The 23,627-nt window shown below is 43.2% G+C and overlaps 1 protein-coding gene and 1 long non-coding RNA gene across 5 annotated transcripts in view; one reads left to right on the forward strand and one right to left on the reverse strand.

Moving 5' to 3' along the window:
* dnah2 (dynein, axonemal, heavy chain 2) overlaps positions 1–23,627 on the reverse strand; it is a 243,293-nt gene that overhangs the window by 65,250 nt on the left and 154,416 nt on the right. For all 4 annotated transcript variants that reach the window (XM_069920089.1, XM_069920087.1, XM_069920088.1 and 1 more), the window contains 7 exons: positions 22,903–23,042; positions 19,246–19,378; positions 18,089–18,228; positions 4,634–4,844; positions 1,524–1,640; positions 568–709; positions 114–283 (listed from right to left, as the gene is read on the reverse strand). In XM_069920089.1, the coding sequence (XP_069776190.1) occupies positions 114–283; positions 568–709; positions 1,524–1,640; positions 4,634–4,844; positions 18,089–18,228; positions 19,246–19,378; positions 22,903–23,042 (1,053 nt within the window). The remainder of the gene's footprint in view (positions 1–113; positions 284–567; positions 710–1,523; positions 1,641–4,633; positions 4,845–18,088; positions 18,229–19,245; positions 19,379–22,902; positions 23,043–23,627) is intronic.
* LOC138754988 (uncharacterized) lies at positions 21,142–22,989 on the forward strand. The gene is made up of 2 exons (XR_011351974.1): positions 21,142–21,211; positions 22,794–22,989. It is a non-coding gene; the product is annotated as an uncharacterized lncRNA (long non-coding RNA).

The following is a 23,627-nucleotide window of genomic DNA, read 5'->3' on the forward strand; positions in this document are numbered from 1 at the left end:
GCAGAGAGAGAATAAAAAAAAGAAAGTGGGGATGCAATATAGAGCAAGAGAAGTGAGTAAATGGAGAAGTGCGGTGAGTGAAGGGGGTGGTGTGAAAATGGCACAGCACTGACCTCCATGGCAAGGACCCACATGCAGAGCGATTTGGCTGCCACAGACACACGGCCAACAATTTCTGGCTGGAAGTCTGGCTGTGCACAGTACGTTCCGATCTTCTTCAACATTTTGTCTGAAATATTGTCTTTATCATAATTAACCAGCTGCTTGATGAAGGTTGGCTCACCTGGAAAGGAGGAGTTCACACGTCAAAGATCAAATATTTCCAGTGGCCGATGTTCTTTGGGAATCATCACTTCCCATGCCGATACCCAGTGACCGTCGGCCACCGCGCCCATACCCAGTGACCGTCGGCCATTTGGACATAATCAGACACTTTCATCTGGACTCTCCGATTGACATTTCTGTTAGTTCTCTTCTGCTGGCTAGTGTCATAAGCAAGGTGCAAACCTCAGCACCTCAATGAGAGACTGCCTACATCCCCATTCACCAGCAGCATGGGCTTCTTACCCAACTCCTTCTTAGCCTCAGCCCAGGTGGGTTCTGAGCCTCGAAGAATCATAACCGCTTGCATCACAGTCTCGACCAGGACAGGAGGGCGGCCATATGATTTAATCTCAGTCATGTCCTTCTTATTCAGGGACTCCAGCGCCTGGAATGTGAAACAAAATTCCATGACTGGTGGCAATAGCAACTGAACTCCAATAAAATTAGTATTATCCTAAAGATAGCCCCTCCTTAGGAAACAGTAGAGTCATGAAAAAATGATGGGAGCGCTGCTTCCAGTTCCAGGCAGGAATATCAAATCTTAGGATTCAGGAGACATCTACCCACAGGTTCTGGGGATGAGGAAGTCGAGTTTGGTGGGAAATTGTAGAGGATGGGACACTCCCTTTAGAGCTCAATGGACCAAGGGCAGAAGCCAGATGATGGGGGAGGAGACATAAAGGTGCACAAAACCAAGCAAGGTCTGCACAATCCTCTGCTGCAGATTGAAACAGGAGAAATGAATGGGGAGTGGGACTGATTGGAAAGGCCCATCCAAACTGCCAGCATGTGCTCAATGTAGCCTATTGATGGGGCTATTGCATTTGCAGGACTTACTGGTAAAGTTATGAAAATTTGAACTGCGCATTTTGATAATTGCCCGTGCTATGTTGAATAAAATATTGGAAGTCCTTTCTTCCTGATGCACCAGGTATTGGGTTTATGCATCGTTCTCCACCACATGGCATTTTGGTGCCAAATGCAGGCAGGTGCTGATCAATAATCTTGATTATCAAGCAGCAATGTGTGAGCCAAAAGCTAGTGCAGGCAGGGCCTCCCTTTCACCCAAAGCCTAGTAGCTGTATTTACACAGCATGCCTGCAGTTCTGGAGACTCTGGGCAGGGCATTCTTCCACCCAACAGCATGAATGGTGCTGTCCGTATGTGTCCAAGGATGCAAATAATTCCCAGCTTCATACCCTCATGGCATCCTGCAGGGCTGGCATAGCTTCATCCAGTTCCTTCTGGGCACCTTCCGCCATTATTTTACACTTGATTTCCTCTGCTGCTATCTTCTCACTGTGGGAGCTGACGGTCTGCACAAATAGAAACAGTGAGACAACAATTAGGTTACAGTGGGGTTAGATTTGGCCGGTATCGTTGTTCAGCTGAGACAAGCAGATATGGGATGCTACCAAAATTCCAGAAACCTTTGGTACAGTCCCAACCACCAAACTGCGTCACAACTCCTACCAAAAACCATTCATCTCCTCCAGTCAGACCTCCACTCAGTTACATTGATGCTGATCTGTACCTATCTCCACATCTGCGTCCACATCATATCCCTTCACATCCTTCTCTAACTCAACCCCAAGTCAAGTGACATGAAAATCTGCAGACGCTGTGATTCTAGTGTTACGGGGTCCAGAGGACCCTAAAAACCAGCAGTAATAGATATTCACCACAACACAGGGTTACTTCAACAAAAGTAGTTTTTAATTATATTTGAACAAGAAAGCAGAATTAAACTTTAACTTATTACTTAACCTACCTAACTACTTAATCCCCCCTCCAATACTAAGCACAGGTGTGTGTAATGTATATTTAAGATTAGAAAAGTTCTTTGAATCTCAGGCAATTCTTGTTCTGTGCACAGAAGTTAGCATTAACAAAGTTCACCAGGCTTTGGTGCTTAACAGGCAAATGGTTACCACTCAGGAGGGTTCTTGCTGGTTTTCAGAGAGAGATTCCTTTTCCAGGACATCCACAACTGATTCCTTCTCAACCAGTCTTGCTGACAAAACCTGCCCCCTTCAGGGTTCTCCAGATGATTCTCTTTCTTTCAGGTCACCTTTCACACCGCCAGTCTTCTCCTTCCAGAGTTTGCCAGCTTGTCCCTCTGGAACTGATTTCTGTCTCTCTCTCTCCTCTTTGTTTCAAACTCTCCCTCTCTGAGCAAAATTCTTCTCCTCTGCCTGCAAAGATCACATGCTCTCCCAGGAAAGCTGCTGTCAATACTTTGTTGCCTCCTGAAAAAAGCATTCTGCAAAAGTCCTGCAAATATTCTGTGTTTTAAAATGTGTGTGTGCAAGCTGCTCTAACAATTCCTCCCAAACCACCTCTAAATACTCTGTCACACTAGTGAAAACACAAAATTTCTGGAGAAACTCAGCAGGTCCTGCAATGTTCAGAAGAGGAAAAGATATATAACCAATGTTTCAAGCCTGAGATCTTCACCAAGGTATGAGTAAAAAGCAGAAAGATGCATGAATAAAAAGGTGGGGAGATAAGGGGAAAAAGGGCCAGGGGGAGGAGCGCAGGCCAACAGCCAAGAGGCCAGAAGGTCTCATCTACATCAGAGAGACTGGATACAGACTGGGAGATCGCTTCGTTGAGCGCCTTTACTCTGTCTGCTATAAAAGTGGGGATCTCCCAGTGGCCACTCATTTCAATTCTCCACTCCATTCCCACACCACGGTCTCATGCACTGACCATCTGAGGCCACTTCCAAATTGGAGGAACAACATCTCATATTCTGTTGGAGAACCCTCCAACCAAACGGCATTAACCCCTCCCCCTACACCATCTCCCTTATTCCATAATCCCTGCATCTCCAGCTCTGCACTCACAGAGCTACCTCCCTTCCCCGATTAATTCTCAGCTCTTCTCTCCTGCCCTCCTATCTATATCCAACTATGGCCTCTTGGCCCATTCTTCCCTCCCCTCCCCCTCTCCACCTACCTTTTTATTCAGGCACCTCCCTGCTCTTTGCTCACACCTTGACAAAGGGCTCAGGCCCGAAATATTGGTTCTATTGCTTTGCCTCCTGTGGACAGTGCGGGACTGCTGAGTTTCTCCAGCAAATTTGCAAATCTCCAACTCAACCCTACCAATCTCCAACTCTTCCAGACCACCAAGGAGAATAACTTCCAAACTTCCACTTTGTGACCAAATACTGATTCCTGCATTGTCCCTAGACATACTGTCTCCCCTTGTTCTGGAACCATCACCATCAAATCTATCCACTCTTTTAATCAGCTCAGTCAGATATCTCTCAGTTTTCCAAGAAAAGCAACTGAAGCATATTTAAGTCATCTCACCTCTTCTGCACCAAAATCATTCGCATATCTCTGCAACACTCTCCTTTTCCAAGGCTAGTCTCATTTTCCAAGGATGGAGCCCAAGGTCCAGTTACCCCAGAAGAGCCTTGACCAAAACCCTGGGCATCTGAAGTGTCACTCCCTTGCCTCTGTGTTACTGACCCTGGATGACCTTTCCATTCATTTGTATTTATCTCTGAATCTGGGCGTGGAATCCCATTTGTTTGCCCACAGTTTTGGGCTTCTCATCATTGAGAAAATTTAGAGTGTACAAGGTACACCATGATGATAGCATAGCCAAGAGATTTGTGTCTGGTTGTGTTCAAGTGCCAGAGAAATTGAATTTAGGAGCAGGGAGGTTATGCTGCAAATATACAAGGTCCTGGTGAGGCCACATCTGGAGGACTGCATGCAGTTCTGGTCTCCTTACTTAAGGAAGGATGCACTGGGTTTGGAGACAGAGGAGGTTCACCAGGTTGATTCTAGAGATGAGGAGGTTGGCCTATGAAGAGAGATCGTGTTGTCTATGACTGTACTCATTGGAATTTAGAACAATGAGAGGGTCTTATAGAAACATATAAAATTATGAAAGGCATAGATAAGATAGAGGTAGATAAGTTGTTTCCATTGATGGGGGAGACTGGAACTAGGGGACATAGCCTCAAGATTCAGGGGAGATGAGGAGGAACTGCTTTACCCAGAGGTTGGGAATCTGTGGAATTCACTACCCATTGAAGCAGTGGAGGCGACCTCAATAAATATATTTAAAACAAGGTTGGATAGATTTGTACATAGTAGGGAAATTAAGGGATATGGGGAAAATGCAGGTCAGTGGAGATGAGCCCATCATCAGATCAGCTATGAATGGCAGAGCAGGTTTAATGGGCCGGATGGCTGACCCCTGCTACGAGTTGTTATGAAGATGCTGATATTAGTGGGGCCTACCTTCTGCTGCTGCATCTTGGTCATCACAGAGAAGCGGGGCCTACCTTCTGCTGCTCATCAGCCTCACGCTTCTGCTGCACGATGATCACCAGATACTCCTCGCACTGTTTCTGGAACTCTGCCACTTTCACCTTAGCCTCCTCTAGCTCGACCGACATCACCTCCACCTTATCCCGAGTGTCATCAATCTTGGACAGTCCATTCCGCAGCTTGTTGGCCTGGCTGCTGAGCTCAATGCGCTTCTCCTCGAGCAGTCTTTTAAACAAGATTTAGATTTATTGTCAGAGAACATACATGACATTACATACAATCTTGAGACTCTTTTTCCCCCGGGTGAGGCATAATTACCACTTACTGGTAGTGCAAAAAAGTAACTGTACTCAACGTACACAAACTGACCGTGTTATACAGAGAGAGAAAAAAAAAATCAATAAAGTGTAAGAGTCCTTAAATGATTGAATTTGTTGTGGTGGAGTCTGATGGTGGAGGGGGAGCAGCTGTTCCTGAACCTGGTGGTGCGAGTCTTGTGGCCCTGATACCTCTTTCCTGATGGCAGCAGCGAGAACAGGGCGTGCGCTGGGTGATGTAGATCCTGTTCTCCAACGGCAATTTTCCTTGTAGATGTACTTAATAGTGGGGAGTGTTTTGCCTGTGATATCCTGGCTGTGTCCACTACCTTTTGGAGGGATTTACGCTCAGGGATATTGGTGCTCCCATACCAGGCCACACTTTCCACCACACCTCTGTAGAAAATTGCCAGGGTTTCTAGAGTCATACTGGACCTCTGCAAACATCTGAGGAAGCAGAGGTAATGAAGTGCTTTCTTTATAATGTCATTAATATGTTGGGTCCAGGAAAGATCCTCCAATATAGTGACCCCCCAAGAACTCAAGTCCCAGTCAACCCCGGGTGACTAAGTAAAGAACCTCAGGCTGTGAGTGTGGTGAAATTTACTGCTGCTAAGGCAGCCAACCCATATTGTACAGGGGATGGCATGTGGGCACTGATCGAAAGCATCAGAGAGCGCACCTCTACTGTTATACAGCATGGAAACAGGTGCAATTCATCCAGGCTGACCAAGCTGTCTATCCATGTAGTTCCATTTCCCTGTGTTCATCCTAAGTCCCTCTAAACCTCTCTTATCTATGAAATGTCTTTTAATATTGTAACTGTCCCAATCGCTACACCTTCCTTTGGCAGCCCATTCCACGTATCCACTGCCCTATATCGGATAAAGTTTCCCCACAGATCTCCTTTTAAATCTTTCCCCTCTCTTTTTAAGCCAATGACTTCTACACTCCTCAAACCTGGGAAAAAGACGGTCGCCGTTCACCCCTCATGAAATAAGAAAGGATGGAGATGCTTGACAAGTCAGGCAGTGCCTGTAGGGACAGATTTAATGGAAGGCAAAAGGAAGAGTTATTGAACTGAAATCTTTGGTTCTGCTCCAACACCATCAGAACAACTGCAGAAGGGACTTCTGAAATCACCAGGCTGGGGGACTCTAGTAATATGGAAAGAAAGTCTTGGTGGGTTGTTTTAGAGAAGGATAAAATTGTAAGAGGATGAACAGACCAAAACTACAGAGTCACAGTAGAGTCCCATCCCAAAACGTTGACCATTTATTTCTGCCCATGGATGTGCCTGGCCCAAAGTCCCTGCAGCAAAGTTTATAATTAGGTTTATGGAAATAGAGGATTGAATTTAGGAGCAGGGAGGTTATGCTGCAACTGTACACAGTACTAGTGAGACTGCACCTGGTGTCCTGCATGCAGTTCTGGTCTCCTTACTTTTTTTAAAAAAATTTTTTATTTTTCACACTATAAACCATATTGACCAAGATACATACAGACATTTTTCTTCTTAAAAATATAGTGCTGTTTTCTCCTCCTTTCCCCCCCTCCCTTCCCTCCCTCACTCACCCCCTTCCCCATTTATTTGAAGTTCAATCTATAAGATACAATAAACCCGTTAAACAATGTTGTCACTTAATAAAAATAAACAAGAAATTTTACTGAGTCAGTTCTTTTCGTTGTCTTCTCCTTCTGTCATTTTAGGTGGTGGAAGTCCATGGTAGGATTTCTCTATTGTGTTTCATGTATGGCTCCCATATTTGTTCAATTATTGTAATGTTATTTCTTAAATTATATGTTACTTTTTCTAATGGAATACATTCATTCATTTCTATATACCATTGTTGTATTCTCAAGTTGTCTTCTAATTTCCAGGTTGACATAATACATTTTTTTGCTACAGCTCGGGCTATCATAACAAATCTTTTTTGTGCTCCATCCAAATCGAGTCCAAATTCTTTGTTTCTTATATTACTTAGGAGGAAGATCTCTTGGGTTTTTTGGTATATTGCTTTTTGTGATTTTATTTAATATCTGGTTTAGATCTTCCCAAAATTTTTCCACTTTCTCACATGTCCAAATTGCATGAATTATTGTTCCCGTTTCCTTTTTACAACGAAAACATCTGTCAGATACTGTTGGGACCCATTTATTTAATTTTTGAGGTGTGATGTATAACCTGTGTATCCAGTTATATTGTATCATGCGTAACCTCGTGTTTATTGTATTTCTCATAGTTCTGGAGCATAGCTTCTCCCATGCTTCATTCTTTATCTTTATGTTTAGATCTTGTTCCCATTTTTGTTTAGGTTTACCGTTTGTTTCCTCGTTCTCCTTTTCTTGCAGTTTGATGTACATGTTTGTTACAATTTTTTTAATTATCATTTGTCCTTCAAGTAGGTTTTCAGTTGGTAGTATGCAAACATTGTATCGTGAGTTATATTATATTTATCCTTCATTTGTTCAAAGGATAATAATTTATTTCCCGAAAAACAATTTTCTATTCTTTCGATCCCTTTTCTCTCCCATTCTCTGAAGGAAAGGTTATCTATTGTGAAAGGGATTAGCTGATTTTGCGTCAATATTAGTTTTGGTAGTTGGTAATTTGTTTTATTCCTTTCTACATGAATCTTCTTCCAAATGTTGAGCAGATGATGCAATACCGGTGAATTCCTATGTTACACCAATTTTTCATCCCATTTATATAGTATATGTTCAGGTATCTTCTCTCCTATTTTATCTAGTTCTAATCTGGTTTTTCCCTTGTTTGATAAAAATCTGATAGGTATCTTAATTGTGCGGCTCTATAATAATTCTTAAAGTTTGGTAGTTGTAAGCCTCCTTGTTTGTACCATGCTGTTAATTTATCTAGTGCTATCCTCGGTTTCCCCCCTTTCCACAAGAATTTCCTTATTATTTTCTTTAACTCCTTGAAGAATTTCTCTGTTAGGTGTATTGGTAATGACTGAAATAGGTATTGTATCCTTGGGAAAATGTTCATTTTAATACAGTTTATCCTTCCTATCAGTGTTAGTGGTAAGTCTTTCCAATGCTCTAAGTTGTCTTGTAATTTTTTCATTAATGGATGGTAATTGAGTTTATATAGATGGCCGAGGTTTTTATTTAGTTGTATACCTAGGTATCGCATTGCTTGTGTTTGCCATCTAAATGGCGATTCTTTCTTAAACTTTGTGAAATCCGCATTATTCATTGGCATTGCTTCACTTTTATTTGCATTGATCTTGTTGTACCCCAATACTTCTCCACATTCCTTCAATTTCCGATGTAATTCTTTTATTGATATTTCTGGTTCTGTTAAGTATACTATAATGTCATCTGCAAATAGACTGATTTTATATTCCTTCTCTTTTATTATTATCCCTCTTATTTTATTTTCTGTTCTTATCAGCTCTGCTAGTGGTTCTATAGCTAATGCGAACAGTGAAGAAGATAGTGGACATCCCTGCCTTGTTGATCTGCTTAAGTTAAATTGTTTTGATATATATCCATTTACTGTCACTTTCGCCAATGGCCCCTTAATCCAATTAATATATTTCTCTGGTAGGCTGAATTTTTGTAGTATTTTGAATAAATAATTCCATTCTACTCTGTCAAAGGCCTTCTCTGCATCTAAAGCAACCGCTACTGTTGGAGCTTTATTTCCTTCTACTGCATGAATTAAGTTAATAAATTTACAGATATTGTCTGTTGTACGTCTTTTTTTAATAAATCCAGTTTGGTCTAGATTTACTATTTTTGGTACATAGTCGGCCAATCTGCTAATAGTTTAGCTATTATCTTATACTCTGTGTTAAGTAAAGATATTGGTCTATATGATGCTGGTGCAAGTGGATCTTTCCCTGTCTTTGGTATTACTGTAATTATTGCTGTTTTGCATGAATCTGGTATGCTTTGTGTTTTATCAATCTGGTTTATTACTTCCAGGAGGGGAGGAATTAATAAGTCTTTAAATGTTTTATAGAATTCTATTGGGAATCCATCCTCTCCTGGTGTTTTATTGTTTGGTAGTTTTTTAATATCTCCTGTAATTCTTCTATTTCAAATGGTTTTATTAATTTATTTTGCTCCTCTGTTTGTAATTTCGGTAGTTCAATTTTAGTTAGAAATTCATCTATTTTGTCTTCTTTCCTTTTGTTTTCAGTTTGATATAGTTGCTCGTAGAATTCCCTGAAGTTTTAATTGATCTCCGTTGGATTATATGTAATTTGTTTGTCCTTTTTCCTTAATGCCAATACCATTCTTTTAGTTTGTTCTGTCTTAAGCTGCCACGCTAGAATTTTGTGTGTTTTTTCTCCTAGCTCATAATATTTCTGTTTTGTCTTCATTATGTTCTTCTCCACCTTATATGTTGGTAGTGTTTCATATTTTATTTTTTTATCTGCCAATTCTCTTCTTTTAGTTGTATCTTCCTTTATTGCTAATTCTTTTTCTATATTTGTTATTTCCCTTTCCAACTGTTCGGTTTCCCGATTGTAGTCCTTCTTCATCTTAGTTACATAACTTATTATTTGCCCTCTGATGAACGCTTTCATTGCGTCCCATAGTATACATTTTAATTTGTCGTTCAATGAATTGTCTAAAATCCTGTCCTTTAAGTAGCATGGAGTTTAATCTCCATCTATATATTCTTGGAGGGATGTCCTCTAGCTCTATTGCCAATAACAGGGGTGAGTGGTCCGATAATAATCTAGCTTTATATTTTGTTTTCCTAACTCTCCCTTGAATGTGGGCTGAATACAGGAATAGGTCTATCCTTGAGTATGTTTTATGTCTACCCAAATAATATGAATATTCCTTTTCCTTTGGATGTTGTTTCCTCCATATATCCAAAAGTTGCATTTCTTGCATCGATTTAATTATAAATTTGGTTACTTTGTTCTTTCTGTTAGTTTTTTTTCCAGTTTTATCCATGTTTGAGTCCAAATTAAGGTTAAAATCCCCTCCTATTAGTATGTTCCCTTGCGTATCTGCTATCTTCAAAAAGATATCTTGCATAAATTTTTGATCTTCTTCATTAGCTGAATATACATTGAGTAAATTCCAAAATTCTGAATATATCTGACATTTTATCATTACATATGTCCCTGCTGGATCTATTATTTCCTCTTCTATTTTGATTGGTACATTTTTATTGATTAATATAGCTACTCCTCTGGTTTTTGAATTATATGATGCTGCTGTTACATGTCCTATCCAATCTCTTTTTAATTTCTTGTGTTCCACTTCAGTTAGATGTGTTTCTTGTATGAATGCTATATCAATTATTTTCTTTTTTCAGTAAATTTAACAGTTTCTTCCTTTTGATTTGGTTATGTATTCCATTAATATTTAAAGTCATATAGTTCAACATAGCCATTTCATACTTTGTTTATCTTTCCTTTCCGTTTCCTCATCACCACCTTCCCTTCTTATCCATTTCTGCTTTCTTTTTTTGAACACATTAAGACAACATTTCTAAAACATAAAATATTTCCATTATTCTCATATCTAAAATTCCTTTAACCCCAATAGTCCCTCCCCTTTCTGAGTTGCCCTTTGTCCCTTGTCGGGCAACCACATCTCCCCTCTCCATTTGGATTTGCGAATCCGCTCGCAAGCGTCAACTGATTTCGCAGTGACTGTTATTCTTCCCCACCCAGCCCCCCCCAGAAAAGATTTTAATCTTCATATATAACAAAGGTCACTTTCTTAATTCCCTCCTTACTTCCTTTCTTCCCTTACTTTCCCTTCTTAGTTCTTATCTATACTCTATTTTTTTAAAATATACATACACACATATTCAAAACTTATATCTGGATAGAAAAATTTTTTTTGACCCTTGCATTCCAGTGGTTTTTTTGTCTTCTCTTATTTTTTTCATTGCCTTCTCCAATATATTTTCTCTTGTTGTATATCTTAGGAATTTTACTAGAATGGATCTTGGTTTTCGTTGTGGTTGTGGTTTAGGGGCTAGTGTTCTGTGTGTCCTTTCTATTTCCATTTCTACCTGTAATTCTGGTCTTCCTAGAACCCTGGGGATCCATTCTTTTATAAATTCCTTCATATTTTTGCCTTCTTCATCTTCCTTAAGGCCCACTATCTTTATATTGTTTCTTCTATTATAATTTTCCATTATATCTATCTTCTGAGCTAACAGCTCTTGTGTCTCTTTAACTTTTTTATCAGATTCTTCTAATTTCTTTTTTAAGTCATCTACTTCCATTTCTATGGCTGTTTCTCGTTCTTTCACCTTGTCCACTCTTTTTCCTATATCTGACATGACCATTTCTAATCTATTCATTTTTTCTTCTGTACTTTTTATTTCACTGAATTCTTGCGTCTGCCATTCTTTTATTGTTTCCATATATTCTTTAAAAAATATATATCCATGTACTTGCCCTTCCCTTCATCTTCCATTTCTCTGTGTTCTTCCTCCTTCTTCTGAGTCCACTCCAGGATCTGTGTCTTTTACCTCTGTCTCTTCTGGTTTTCTTGTTGGGTTGTTTATTTTATTTTGTTGGGTATTTTTGTTCTTATTTTTATTAAAAGTGTCTTGGTGTTGGTCTTCTTCCTCTGGGTTGGTCATCTGTTGTTTCTTTGATTTCCTATTTTTATTCTCTTCCTTCTTATTCTCGTTATTTTCTATGTTTTCCTGTTGAGAGTCTTGCTGTGGTGTTATACTTGTCTGTTTCAGCTGTGGAGATTTACTCCTCAGCTGGTCCCCCCTCCCGTCAGTGTTATTTTTGTCTTGTGCATCGTGAGCCATTTTTGTAGTCCCGAGTTCGGGGCTTCCACTGACCTCAGGGAGCAGGCTTCTCTCTCCACGGCGAGCCTCCTCGTACTGGTAAGGCCTTCACCTTCCTCCTCCGACGTCCTTCCTTCTTTTTTTCTTCCCATTGTTTTTGGTTTTTCTTTCTTCGCTGCCATTTTCTCCACACTTTTACTTTCACTTTGTTATGGTTTTTGTGTTTGTGCCTTTGTTTTTTCTCTATCTTTTTTTTCCGCAAAGCAGGACGTCAAGCGCTGAAGAGCTAGCACTGAATGGGCAACTAAAGCGGCATCATCTGCAAAGAGTAGTTCACGGACAAGTTTCTCTTGTGTCTTGGTGTGAGCTTGCAGGCGCCTCAGATTGAAGAGACTGCCATCCGTGCGGTACCGGATGTAAACAGCGTCTTCATTGTTGGGGTCTTTCATGGCTTGGTTCAGCATCATGCTGAAGAAGATTGAAAAGAGGGTTGGTGCGAGAACACAGCCTTGCTTCACGCCATTGTTAATGGAGAAGGGTTCAGAGAGCTCATTGCTGTATCTGACCCGACCTTGTTGGTTTTCGTGCAGTTGGATAATCATGTTGAGGAACATGATGAGGAAGCTTTGCGGAAACTGCCAAAATGTTTGGCCTGGAAGTCAGCCTGAAGAAAACTGAGGTCCTCCATCAGCCAGCTCCCCACCATGACTACCAGCCCCCCCACATCTCCATCGGGCACACAAAACTCAAAACGGTCAACCAGTTTACCTATCTCGGCTGCACCATTTCATCAGATGCAAGGATCGACAATGAGATAGACAACAGACTCGCCAAGGCAAATAGCGCCTTTGGAAGACTACACAAAAGAGTCTGGAAAAACAACCAACTGAAAATCCTCACAAAGATAAGCGTATACAGAGCCGTTGTCATACCCACACTCCTGTTCGGCTCCGAATCATGGGTCCTCTACCGGCACCACCTACGGCTCCTAGAACGCTTCCACCAGCGTTGTCTCCGCTCCATCCTCAACATTCATTGGAGCGCTCACACCCCTAACGTCGAGGTACTCGAGATGGCAGAGGTCGACAGCATCGAGTCCACGCTGCTGAAGATCCAGCTGCGCTGGATGGGTCACGTCTCCAGAATGGAGGACCATCGCCTTCCCAAGATCGTATTATATGGCGAGCTCTCCACTGGCCACCGTGACAGAGGTGCACCAAAGAAAAGGTACAAGGACTGCCTAAAGAAATCTCTTGGTGCCTGCCACATTGACCACCGCCAGTGGGCTGATAACGCCTCAAACCGTGCATCTTGGCGCCTCACAGTTTGGCGGGCAGCAGCCTCCTTTGAAGAAGACCGCAGAGCCCACCTCACTGACAAAAGGCAAAGGAGGAAAAACCCAACACCCAACCCCAACCAACCAATTTTCCCTTGCAACCGCTGCAATCGTGTCTGCCTGTCCCGCATCGGACTGGTCAGCCACAAACGAGCCTGCAGCTGACGTGGACTTTTTTACCCCCTCCATAAATCTTCGTCCGCGAAGCCAAGCCAAAGAAGAAGAAAAAAAAATCTTTTTTTTACTTTTATGGAGAGGGCTGGAGTTCCCCGACCGGCCACTACTCCATCACGTGACTCCTCCTGGTCTCCTTACTTGAGGAAGGATGAACTGGTTTTAGAGGTGGTGCAGAGGAGGTTCACCAGGTTGATTCCAGAGAGGAGGGGTTTAGCCTTTGAGGAATGATTGAGTTGTCAGGGACTGTACTCGCTGGAATTCAGGAGAATGAGAGTGGATGTTATAGAAATGTATAAAATTATGAAAGGTATAGATGAGAAAGATAGAGGTAGGTAGGTTGTTTCTACTGGTTGGTGAGACTAGAACTAGGGAACATAGCCTCAAGATTCAGGGTAGTAGATTTAAGATGGCGATAAGGAGGAACTGCTTTTCCCAGTGGAGCATCTATGGGATTTTCTGCCCATTGAAGCAGTGTAGGTGACCTCAGTAAATATATTTAAGACAAGGTTGGATAGATTTGTACATCGTAGGGGAATTGAGGGATACAGGGAAAAAGCAGGTGGGTGGAGATGAGCCGACCATCAGAACAGCCATGATCTCATTGAATGGTGGAGCTGGCCTGACGGGCCAAAGTCTTGAACCTATTCCTTGTTCTTATAAGGGGTAATTGATTAAATCGAATTCCATCCGGGGGTGTCAAATTCAGCACACGATGAACCATGAGGACAGTAGGGTAGGATTACCCTACTGGGGGATTAGCCATTACAACTGTTTGGACACGATAGGCATGAAAAGTTCCTATCGTTCTGACTTTTAGCTGAATACTTTTTGTCCTTTCTATTTATTTCAATTTTTGCTTCTCCATTCTCTTTACATCTCATGTTTAAGTGACAGAGACCAGCAGTTAGTTACGTGCTCAGCACCAAGGCACCAGCAACATGGCAATGTAGCCTCCTGCCCATATTGATTCTTATAGTCCACTCCGAGTACACTCACACAACTCATGGCTGAGGAAGGTTGGACCGCCCTTTCACTGAGACCTGTGATACTGGGGCAGGTGTCCCAGAGTGGGGAGACATGCTGTTCCCTACTTGCATTTCGCTCAAAGACCACGGTATTCTGCCTAATGTGCACAGTTCCCTTCTCCTTTAAGGATTTATCAGATTTGGCAGTTGCTCAGTGCAGATTGGAAGCAGCTTAAATTTTGTAGCATTAATGTGCTAGGACCTATTATCACTAAATGTCCAAACAGCAGGGAGCTAGCAATTCTTGCTGGAAACTCACTTTGCATTTCTACTGTGATCCAAATGTGTAGGTACGAAAGGATTCGGCTACTCCAATTGTAGGAGATTTAATGTTCAATCACCAAATGAACCATCATTATTCTTTAATGTTCAGCATAAGAGTCTCCTCGCAATGCCAGCTCACTTCAGGAGTCTAACTACTCTTTGTGTAAAGTGTTTTTTTTTGTTTCCTGAGCTTTGTTCAGAGTGAATTACTGAATGATGTCTCCTAAGCTCCCATGTTTTGTCAATGGCCCACTTTTCAACCTGGTGAGTGGGGGTGGTGGGGAATGATTGAATTCAGAGGCAGATCTTTTCTACTTCTCTGTTCACAGGTCGGCTGAACTAAAGAGTTCAACTCCCTCCACTGCCCTGCACTGTTATTTTTGGGTACAAAGTGTTGTAACCATGACAACGGACTAGCAACACAAAGGTTAGTTCTCATCATATTGCAGGCTGGAACACATCACTACTCCTTTATTCTCACTGGGTCACTTTTTTGGAATTCTATATCATTGGAGCAATTTCACATTTTTCAAAAACTCATTTAGCGTGTTAAAGAACAGTGTCCGAATAAACTTTACAAAGGTGTTTCAGCAACGGCAGAGAGCGCATGAATTATTTCCAGCTCTACACAAAATCAGCGTAGGAATTCTTGCTCCACGGGCTAAGTAGGGGAAAACAATGGGAAATGTCAAAGGATATCTATTCAGGGCATTTGTCAGGCACCGCACCTGAAGACAGAACATTACAGTACAGGCCCTTCAGCCCTCAATGTTGTGCCGACCTATATATTCCTACCAAAAAATACTAAACCCTTCCTACCTCGTAACCCTCTTTCATTCATGTGCCTGTCGAAGAGTCTCTTAAATGCTCCTAAACAAGGCATTCCAGACACCCACAACTCTCTGTGTAAAACAAACTTACCCCTATTATCTCTCCTAAGCTTTCCTCCCTTCACATTGTACAGATGTCCTCTGGTGTTGACTATTCCCACCCTGGGAAAAAGATGCTGGTTATCTATCCCTCTCAGAACCTTGTAGGCTCTCAGAATCCTGGCTCTGAATGGCCAAATAGGAAGAGAACAACATTAAGACCTATTTGAATACAAAATGGGAGGCTGTTTCGGCAAGTTGGGGAGTGGAGAGAGGTTGTCTATGGAATCGAGACAAGCAAACATGGATGATACTTCCTTGCATTCACCTATCCCTCCTTTGCTGGACCTTCCAATTCCTTCCATTTTAACACTCAGGCTCAGAGGTATAATACATATCAATTTTTTTATTCTCATGGCAACCACTGTACTGACTAAAACCAATAAACCATGCAGTGGGGATCTGCCTCAGAGTGGGAAACCTTGGAGCAGTTTCAGCTGCAGTCAGCTTGCAGCCAAGGATCGAATCACCCCCAGTGACAGATGAGCATTGGCAATTGGACGTTGCAGAGCCCGATGTTATGCATACACACACTTGTATGTCAATGTTTACTGACAAGTTTTCAACCACAATCCAAGGATTGTAACTTCAACCACTTCTAACAAAATTCAGATTCATTGTCAGAGTACATACATGACATCACATACAACCCTGAGATTCCTTCTTCCTGCGGGTGCAGCAGAATTATCACTAATTGGTAGTGCAAAAAATAAATTGTAAACAACGAACTGTAACGGGTAACAAATGTGAGCAAACTGACTGTGCACTACAGAGAGAACAAAAGAGTCCATAAACGAGTCCCTGAGTGAGTTTGTCGTTGAGCAGTCTGATGTTGGAGGGGGAGCAGCTATTCTTGAACCTGGGGGCTGCGAGTCTTGTGGCACCGAGACCTCTTTCCTGATGGCCGCCCCCAGAACGTAGCGTGTGCTGGGTGATGTGGATCCTTGATGATCGCTGCTGCCCTCCGACGGCAGTGACCCCTGTTGATGTACTCAATAGTGGGGAGGGTTTTGCCTGGGATGTCCTGGGCTGTGCCCACTACCTTTTGGAGGGCTTTACGCTCAGGGATATTGATGCCTCCGTACCAGACCGTGATGCAGCCGGTCAGCACACTTTCCACATCTTCCCTTCCCCTTTCAGCATTCTGAAGGGATTCCTTCTATACCTCATTGGTTCACTTCTTCTTGGCACACCATCTCCCCTTGCTACTCAATGAGAGAAAATGCAACCACCATCCAGAGAACCAGACAGACCATCCCAGCGAAGCAGCAATTCACTTGTGCTTCTCATGGTTTCGTGCCCTGCATTCAGTGCTCACAATGTGATCCTTATACTGGGACAAGCAAAAAGCAGATTGGCGATAGCTTTTCAGGACATCTCCACTCATTGCAGAGCATCCACATCAGCTGTAATGACCAATTCTCATGTGGATTTGCTTGCACAAACACCAATCATGTGCAAAATCTGACCCAAACATAGATGTTCTTGTGTCTGCATGGATGCAAGCGCGCACGCACAATGTGACACGGGTCTGTATATGGCCTTGTGTATTGTTTCACCAAGACCTCCCTCAAAATGGATGAGCAACACCAGATTTTTCCATCTGGGCACTCTCCATCCAGATGGCATTAACATCGACTTTTCTGGTTTCTCCTAACTTGTTCTCCTCTTCTCCCTCCCCCTTTCCCTTCTTTCCACCTTCCCTCAGCCAGCCACCCCTCCTCCCCATGATCGCTGCTGTCCCCTCCCTCCCTTCTCCACCTATCACCTCCTGCCTCTGCGACCACCCCTCTCTCCCCCTACTCTTTTGTTCAGACGCCTGCTGACATTTGTCCATACCTTGGTGAAGGGCTTGAGCCTGAAGTGTTGGTTATGTATTTTAACGTTTGCTGTATAAAGGACACCTAGAAGGCTCCTAGGTGGCTCCTAGAAGATTCTTAGAATGCTTCCACCAGCGTTGTCTCCGCTCCATCCTCAACATTCATTGGAGCGACTTCATCTCCAACTTCGAAGTACTCAAGATGGCAGAGGCCGACAGCATCGAATCCACGCTGCTGAAGATCCAACTGCGCTGGGTAGGTCATGTCTCCAGAATGGAGGACCATCGCCTTCACAAGATCGTGTTCTACGGCGAGCTCTCCACTGGCCACCAAGACAGAGGTGCACCAAAGAAGAGGTACAAGGACTGCCTAAAGAAAGCTCTTGGTGCCTGCCACATTGACCATCGCCAGTGGGCTGATCTCGCCTCCTACCGTGCATCTTGGCGCCTCACAGTTCAGCGGGCAGCAACCTCCTTTGAAGAAGACCGCAGAGCCCACCTCACTGACAAAAGACAAAGGAGGAAAAACCCACCACCCAAACCCAACCCACCAATTTTCCCTTGCAACCGCTGCAACCATGTCTGCCTGTCCCGCATCGGACTTGTCAGCCACCTACGAGCCTGCAGCTGACATGGACATTTACCCCTCCATTAATCTTCGTCCGCGAAGCCAAGCCAAAGAAAAAAATAAAGGACACTGCTTGGCCTGCTGAGTTTCTCCAGCTTTGTGCTTTTAGTTCAACCACAGTGTCTGCAGATTTTCACGTTTTACAGCTGGTGATGGGAGTATAGGCTCTTTGCCATGATATGTTCGTGTGAAGTGCAACTCCTCACACCCACGGACAACTTACTTTTTATAACCGGACACGAGCTCCAGGTAGTTAGTTGGGGTGATGTAGTTGTGTCTCCGCAGTTCCAGCAGCATCTTATGAGAGTATGTGCTCACTGAGCGATGCATCGTGACAAAGATGTGCGCCAGGTTACTGCGTAGCTGGAAAAGCAGAGGTAAGTATTGACTCTGACCCCCTTGGCCAATGACCCCTCTTTTTCTCCACATCCCCACTCTATTTCCATATAACAATAATAACAATAACAGTACGGAAACAGGCCATATTGGCCCTTCTAGTCCGCACCGATTTACATGAAACTCCAACTAGTTCCACCATCATTTCCCCTTCTCCAGGGTATCGCCACCTGGTACCTATCTTCCTTCTTCTCCCTGGAAACTGCTGTCCTCCCCAACACAAGCTTGAGTTCCCCTTATTGCAAGCTCCTACTGAACCCACCTTTTGGTGCCCTTAGGTCAGCCGTCCTATTGTCTGAGATCCCATGACATAGGCTTGGACCTTTCCTCCGGGATCCTCAGCTTGAAATCAGAATGTAATCTCACTCATGCTCTTCTTCCCCGGCTCCAGATGGAAGGATCAGAGGTAATAAGCATGATGCCCCATGCCAGCTCACATCTGAATCAACAGTCTTGAATGGTGAGTTGACAAAAAGCTCTTGCTTGATTCTAGCCCTTGTCTTTTTATTAAACCATCGATTAACAATACAAACAGGAATACAAGTGCACCCTGCTCTGTGATGGTATGAATCCTCTGCCACGGCTTCCTCCCTTCCCACTCCACCTCTTCTGCAATCCAATTACCAGCTTTTGCTCCTCTCTCCCTCATGTTCTTACATAGCTTTCTTTTAAAAACATTTCATCACCTCAACTGTTCCCTGTGGAAGTAACTTCCCACATTCACCCCATTATAAACAAAACTGCTGACACAGCTGCACACATGGTTCATCCCATGTTTTAGTTATAGAGTGCCAGGTAGAAAATCCTGAATCCCATTAATGACCAATGCTGATTGCCCCACACTAGCAAGTGAATCTACATTTAGCCTCAGAAACTCTGGGCTTGAGACAGGAGAAGTCTTTCAAAAGCCCAGTCATTACTGCCCACCAGCCACAGCTGCTGAACTGGAACGGGTCAGGCCAAATGGGCTGAGAGCCTCCTTACCTCTTCTGATCCTCCAACATCCACCTTCATCAGGTATCGCTCGGCCACTTCAAGCAATGCGTCCTGTGGCCATTCTGAGAACCAGTCGATGGTGGTGCAGTTCACCAGCGCTGGGTACTGCCGAACACGATTCCTAAACCAAAGTTCAAGGAAAAACTTTGTGTTCTTGGGTAGTTCAAAATTCTCAGTTACAGAAACAAAAATCACTAAATGTTACCGTTAGTGTAGCAGTTAGCACAACCCTATTACAGTGTCAGCGACCCTGCTTCGAATGCAGCGCCATCTGTAAGGAGTTTGCATATTCTCCCCATGTCTGTGTGAGTTTCCTGTGGGTGCTCAGGTTCCCTCACACCCTTCGAAACATACAGAGTTTGTTAGTTAATTGGAGTAATTGAGGGGCACAGGCTCACGGGACAGAAGGGCTTGATACCATGTTGTATGTCATAAACAATATTACTGATTAAAGTCAGCCTCAGACAATATTAGCATCCTTCTAGGATTCTCCAATTGTAACTATGAAAAGCTTACTTATTGGGAAAAATCTATAAGAGGCAGAAAACTACATCTATCTTTAATACCATCTACCAGGCCTCTTGGGAGGAAGGCTGAACGAGTGGACATAGTTTCTTGACGTTTCCTAGCTGTCAGCTTTGGGAACCGTATTCAGAGAGTAGGGAAAATCCAAGACAGCTCAATCCTGTTTTATTTGGCCAACTGCTTGTGGGGAATTTGGAGATGCTTGATAACTGGATCTTCAGGATGTGAGCACCTCAAGCTCCAGGTTTCAGAATCTGAGCATCTACATTGCATCCATGAGGAAGAGGTACAGTGGTGGCACTCCACAGCTTAAGGAAATACAGTGAGAGAGGTAGAACACTGCCGGAGGGAGACAGACAGGTAACCAGGAAAGCATCAAGAACGTCTCAGAGTGAGACCCCATTGCTAACACGTTCCTGTAATAATGAAGGGCAAGGTCAAGTCGAAGGGACCCTGATTGGTAAGGTATATCAGACACTGGAGAAAGGAAAACAATTGTAACGTGACAGGATTAGAGAACTGAAAGTAGGGGAGCTGCAAGAGTACCCAATTCATTAGGGAGGTGCTTAAACAAATAATTAAAAAGGTAAAGTAGGGGTACAAAATGGTAATACAGGTACACGATCCTTTATCCGGAACCTTTGGGGGACAGTGTGAATTTCGGATTTTTCCGATTTCGGAAAGCCCACTTGAATTGTGCTGCCGTATTCACCCCACCCCCTTTCAGTCGCCCAGCCGTCTCCCTTGGCCGCCACCCCCGGCTGCCGGACCCTCGGCCGTCTCCCCCGACCACCGGTCCTTCAGCTGCCCGGCAGTCTCCCCTAGTCGCCTCCCCTGACCGCTGTCCCTCGGCTGTCTCCCCTGGCCACCCGGACGTCTCCCCCCACCGCCGGTCCCCACTTGCAGGATTTTGGAACTTTCTGGATTTTAGATGTCCGGATAAAGGATCGTGTACCTGTATACTGTAAGATTAAGGTAAGTTCAAAATTTCTCTGAATGTATTAAAGGCAAGAGGTTGATCAGGGAAAGTGTTTGATCTATTAAGGACTAAACTGGCAAGTTGTGCTTGAAACCAGAAGACAAGTTGGTCTGAAATGAACACTTCTCATCTGTATTTTCTAAGGAGTAGAAATTCTGTAACAAAAATTCTTACTTGCTACAGATGAACTGGTACTTTGTAAAATAAAATGCCTTCAATTAAATTAAATCAAGGCAATAAATACAAAAGATAGAAAATAGATATTCACAGTTACCATAGTGCAAGAAACAAAAAGTGACATTTTGATAATGCAGATTAGGCCTTTTTATGATGTCATTGTAGTTTATAATTAGTGCACCGGGGTGGTGGGAGGTGGGGGGGGGGGGGGGGAGGATGGGGAGGTTCAAAAGTCAAATCGCTGATGGAAAGAAAGTGTTCTTGAACCTCAAGGTGCAGGTCTTTATTTTACCCCAAAGGAAACAGCAAGATGTGGTTATGACCAGGTTGACGTGTGGCCTTTAAGATGTTGGTAAATTGATATTGGTAATAGATGGGTAAATTCCAAGGAGCTGATGAAGGCCAACCAGTATCACAGGTTGCCAATGGAGGGCAGGGTAGAGGATTGCTGGAGCCCTGAGAGAAATGTTCATAATCTTTTCTGTCTATAGATGAGGTGCTAGATGACTGAGAGCAGCAAGTGTGGTGGCTTTATTCAAGAGGGACAGCAGGGGTAAGCAAGGTAATTGTAGGCTGCCAAATATCAGTGGAAGGGATATAATTGCAAAATAATTTTGAGGGCAGGAATTAATGTGCACCTGGCAAGCAAGGGATGATTCAGGAATACTCAGCAAGGTTTTGCTCAGGAGAGATCCTATCAGGCTAATTGGATTGAAATTTTAAAGGATGTGACTAAATGTGTCACTGACGCTTTAGTCTACGTGAATCCAGTGAGGCCTCTAACAAGACCCCAATGGATGACCCCCCCCCCCACCCCCCACCGCACACACACACACACACACACACACTTTGATGTAAGGAAACTTGGCCATTTGGACCTGAAATTGAGGTGAAAGGAGACGTGGTGATAGTTTCTACATCAGTGGTGAACTGCAGGGCTTGGATCTGACACCTTTGCTGTGTATTCTATGCATTGACATCAGTGCAGGAAGGCTGATGAGTGAGTACTCAGGTTGGTGTTGTGGATAATGAGGAGGATGGATGATCAGTTGTTTAAATCGGCAGAGCAATGACAATTGCAATTTAATCCTGAAAAATGAGTCTCCAAATACAGTGTGAAAGAGGATCTTGGTAGTGGTTAGCAACCTTTTTTTTCTCCCCACTCACAGACCACCCTAAGTAATCCCTTACTAACCACAGAGCATCTATGGCATACTGTTCTGTGGTTAGTAAGGAATTACTTTAGGTCATATATAAGTGGAAAGAAAAATGTTGAGAACTACTGCTCTAAGGAAAGCAGCACAGATTGATAATATAGTTAAAACCACATATGTAATGGGCATAAAATAAGAGTAGAGAGATTATGGTGCAAATATATTAGGCCACAGCTGAAACATTGTATCCATTCCTGGTTACCACAGGATAGGAAAGATGCCATCAAACTGATAGGAGTTACAGTGCTGCATGTCTACATTTTTTTTAAAACTAGAGGAAAGGAGACCAGGGGATAAAAATGGAAGGGGAGGGGTGTCTTAAGGGAACCGGAGAAATCAACATTAATGCAATCAGTTGGAGAGTGCCTAGATGGAATTCAAGGTGTTGTTCCTCCAATTTGTGGGGTGGGGGGGGGGGCTCAGTCTGACAGTACATGAGACCTTGGATAGACATGTCAGTAAGGGAAACTGAAATGGGTGGCCACTGGAAGATCCACGCTATTTTGGTAGACAGAGCCAAGGTGCTCAACTTAGCAATCTCCCAGTCTACGCCCTGTCTCTCCGATATAGAGACCACAATGGGAGCAGGCTGATTGATGGCAGACAAACAAATCAGGACTCTCCCTGTTTTTGTATTAAAGATCCATTATTGAAGTAGAATAAAGTCTTCAGTGGAATTACAAGCAAGTTTTAACTACCACTCTCCAGACTAATCTTGAAAAAGCCATGATCCCCATCAGCAGCTCTCACCTGAAGGGGTCTCCAATCGGACTCATACACAGCACCACGTGGAGGTTGCTTCGCACTCTTCCCATAAAGAAATTGATTATTCCTTCATTTGTTTCAGGAATGGACTCATTTTTTGTTTCTTCCAAAAGAGCATTTTTGATCTGGATGTGGAGAAAATTATTAATACCCTAATAAACCACACTATGCTTCACTGCTTAGAATTCACTGTGATCTAGAATGTTCACGGTGACCTTGTAAATCTAGTGTAGTAGAGAGTTCCAGCCAAATGTGAATATTCGATAGGCAGGGGCTACTTGTAGCAATCACTCATGTGCTATCACTCATCATAACGAGAATGCTACGGCAAGTCTCTGTGCGAAATGTATATTACTGAGTAGAGAAATAGATTCCTGTAGCTGGAAATCCATCTTGATTTAAGCACTGAAAAAAAAAGGCCATTCTGTTGGAGCTGCCACAATGGCAACATTGCTGCTGGTATGGACCCAGGAGAACAGTCAGCGGAGACACGGTCCTGGCGTCCTACTGTCCGGTCCTGGTGCCAAACGGAGCGTACAGGCTTTCAACAACCTGTTACAGGAGCCAACAGTGTGTTTTTTTTTTAAATCCTGCAACCATGGAGGTCTGTGCCAAAGATGGTGGTACCTGTGCTGAGCAGCATACCAGAAGGAGTTGCAGACTCTGGGAAAGCAGTGAAAGCAGAACATCAGAAACAGGAAGAACACCCC

The sequence above is a fragment of the Narcine bancroftii genome, chromosome 2 (genome assembly GCF_036971445.1).
Source record: "Narcine bancroftii isolate sNarBan1 chromosome 2, sNarBan1.hap1, whole genome shotgun sequence".
NCBI classification, from domain to species: domain Eukaryota; kingdom Metazoa; phylum Chordata; class Chondrichthyes; order Torpediniformes; family Narcinidae; genus Narcine; species Narcine bancroftii.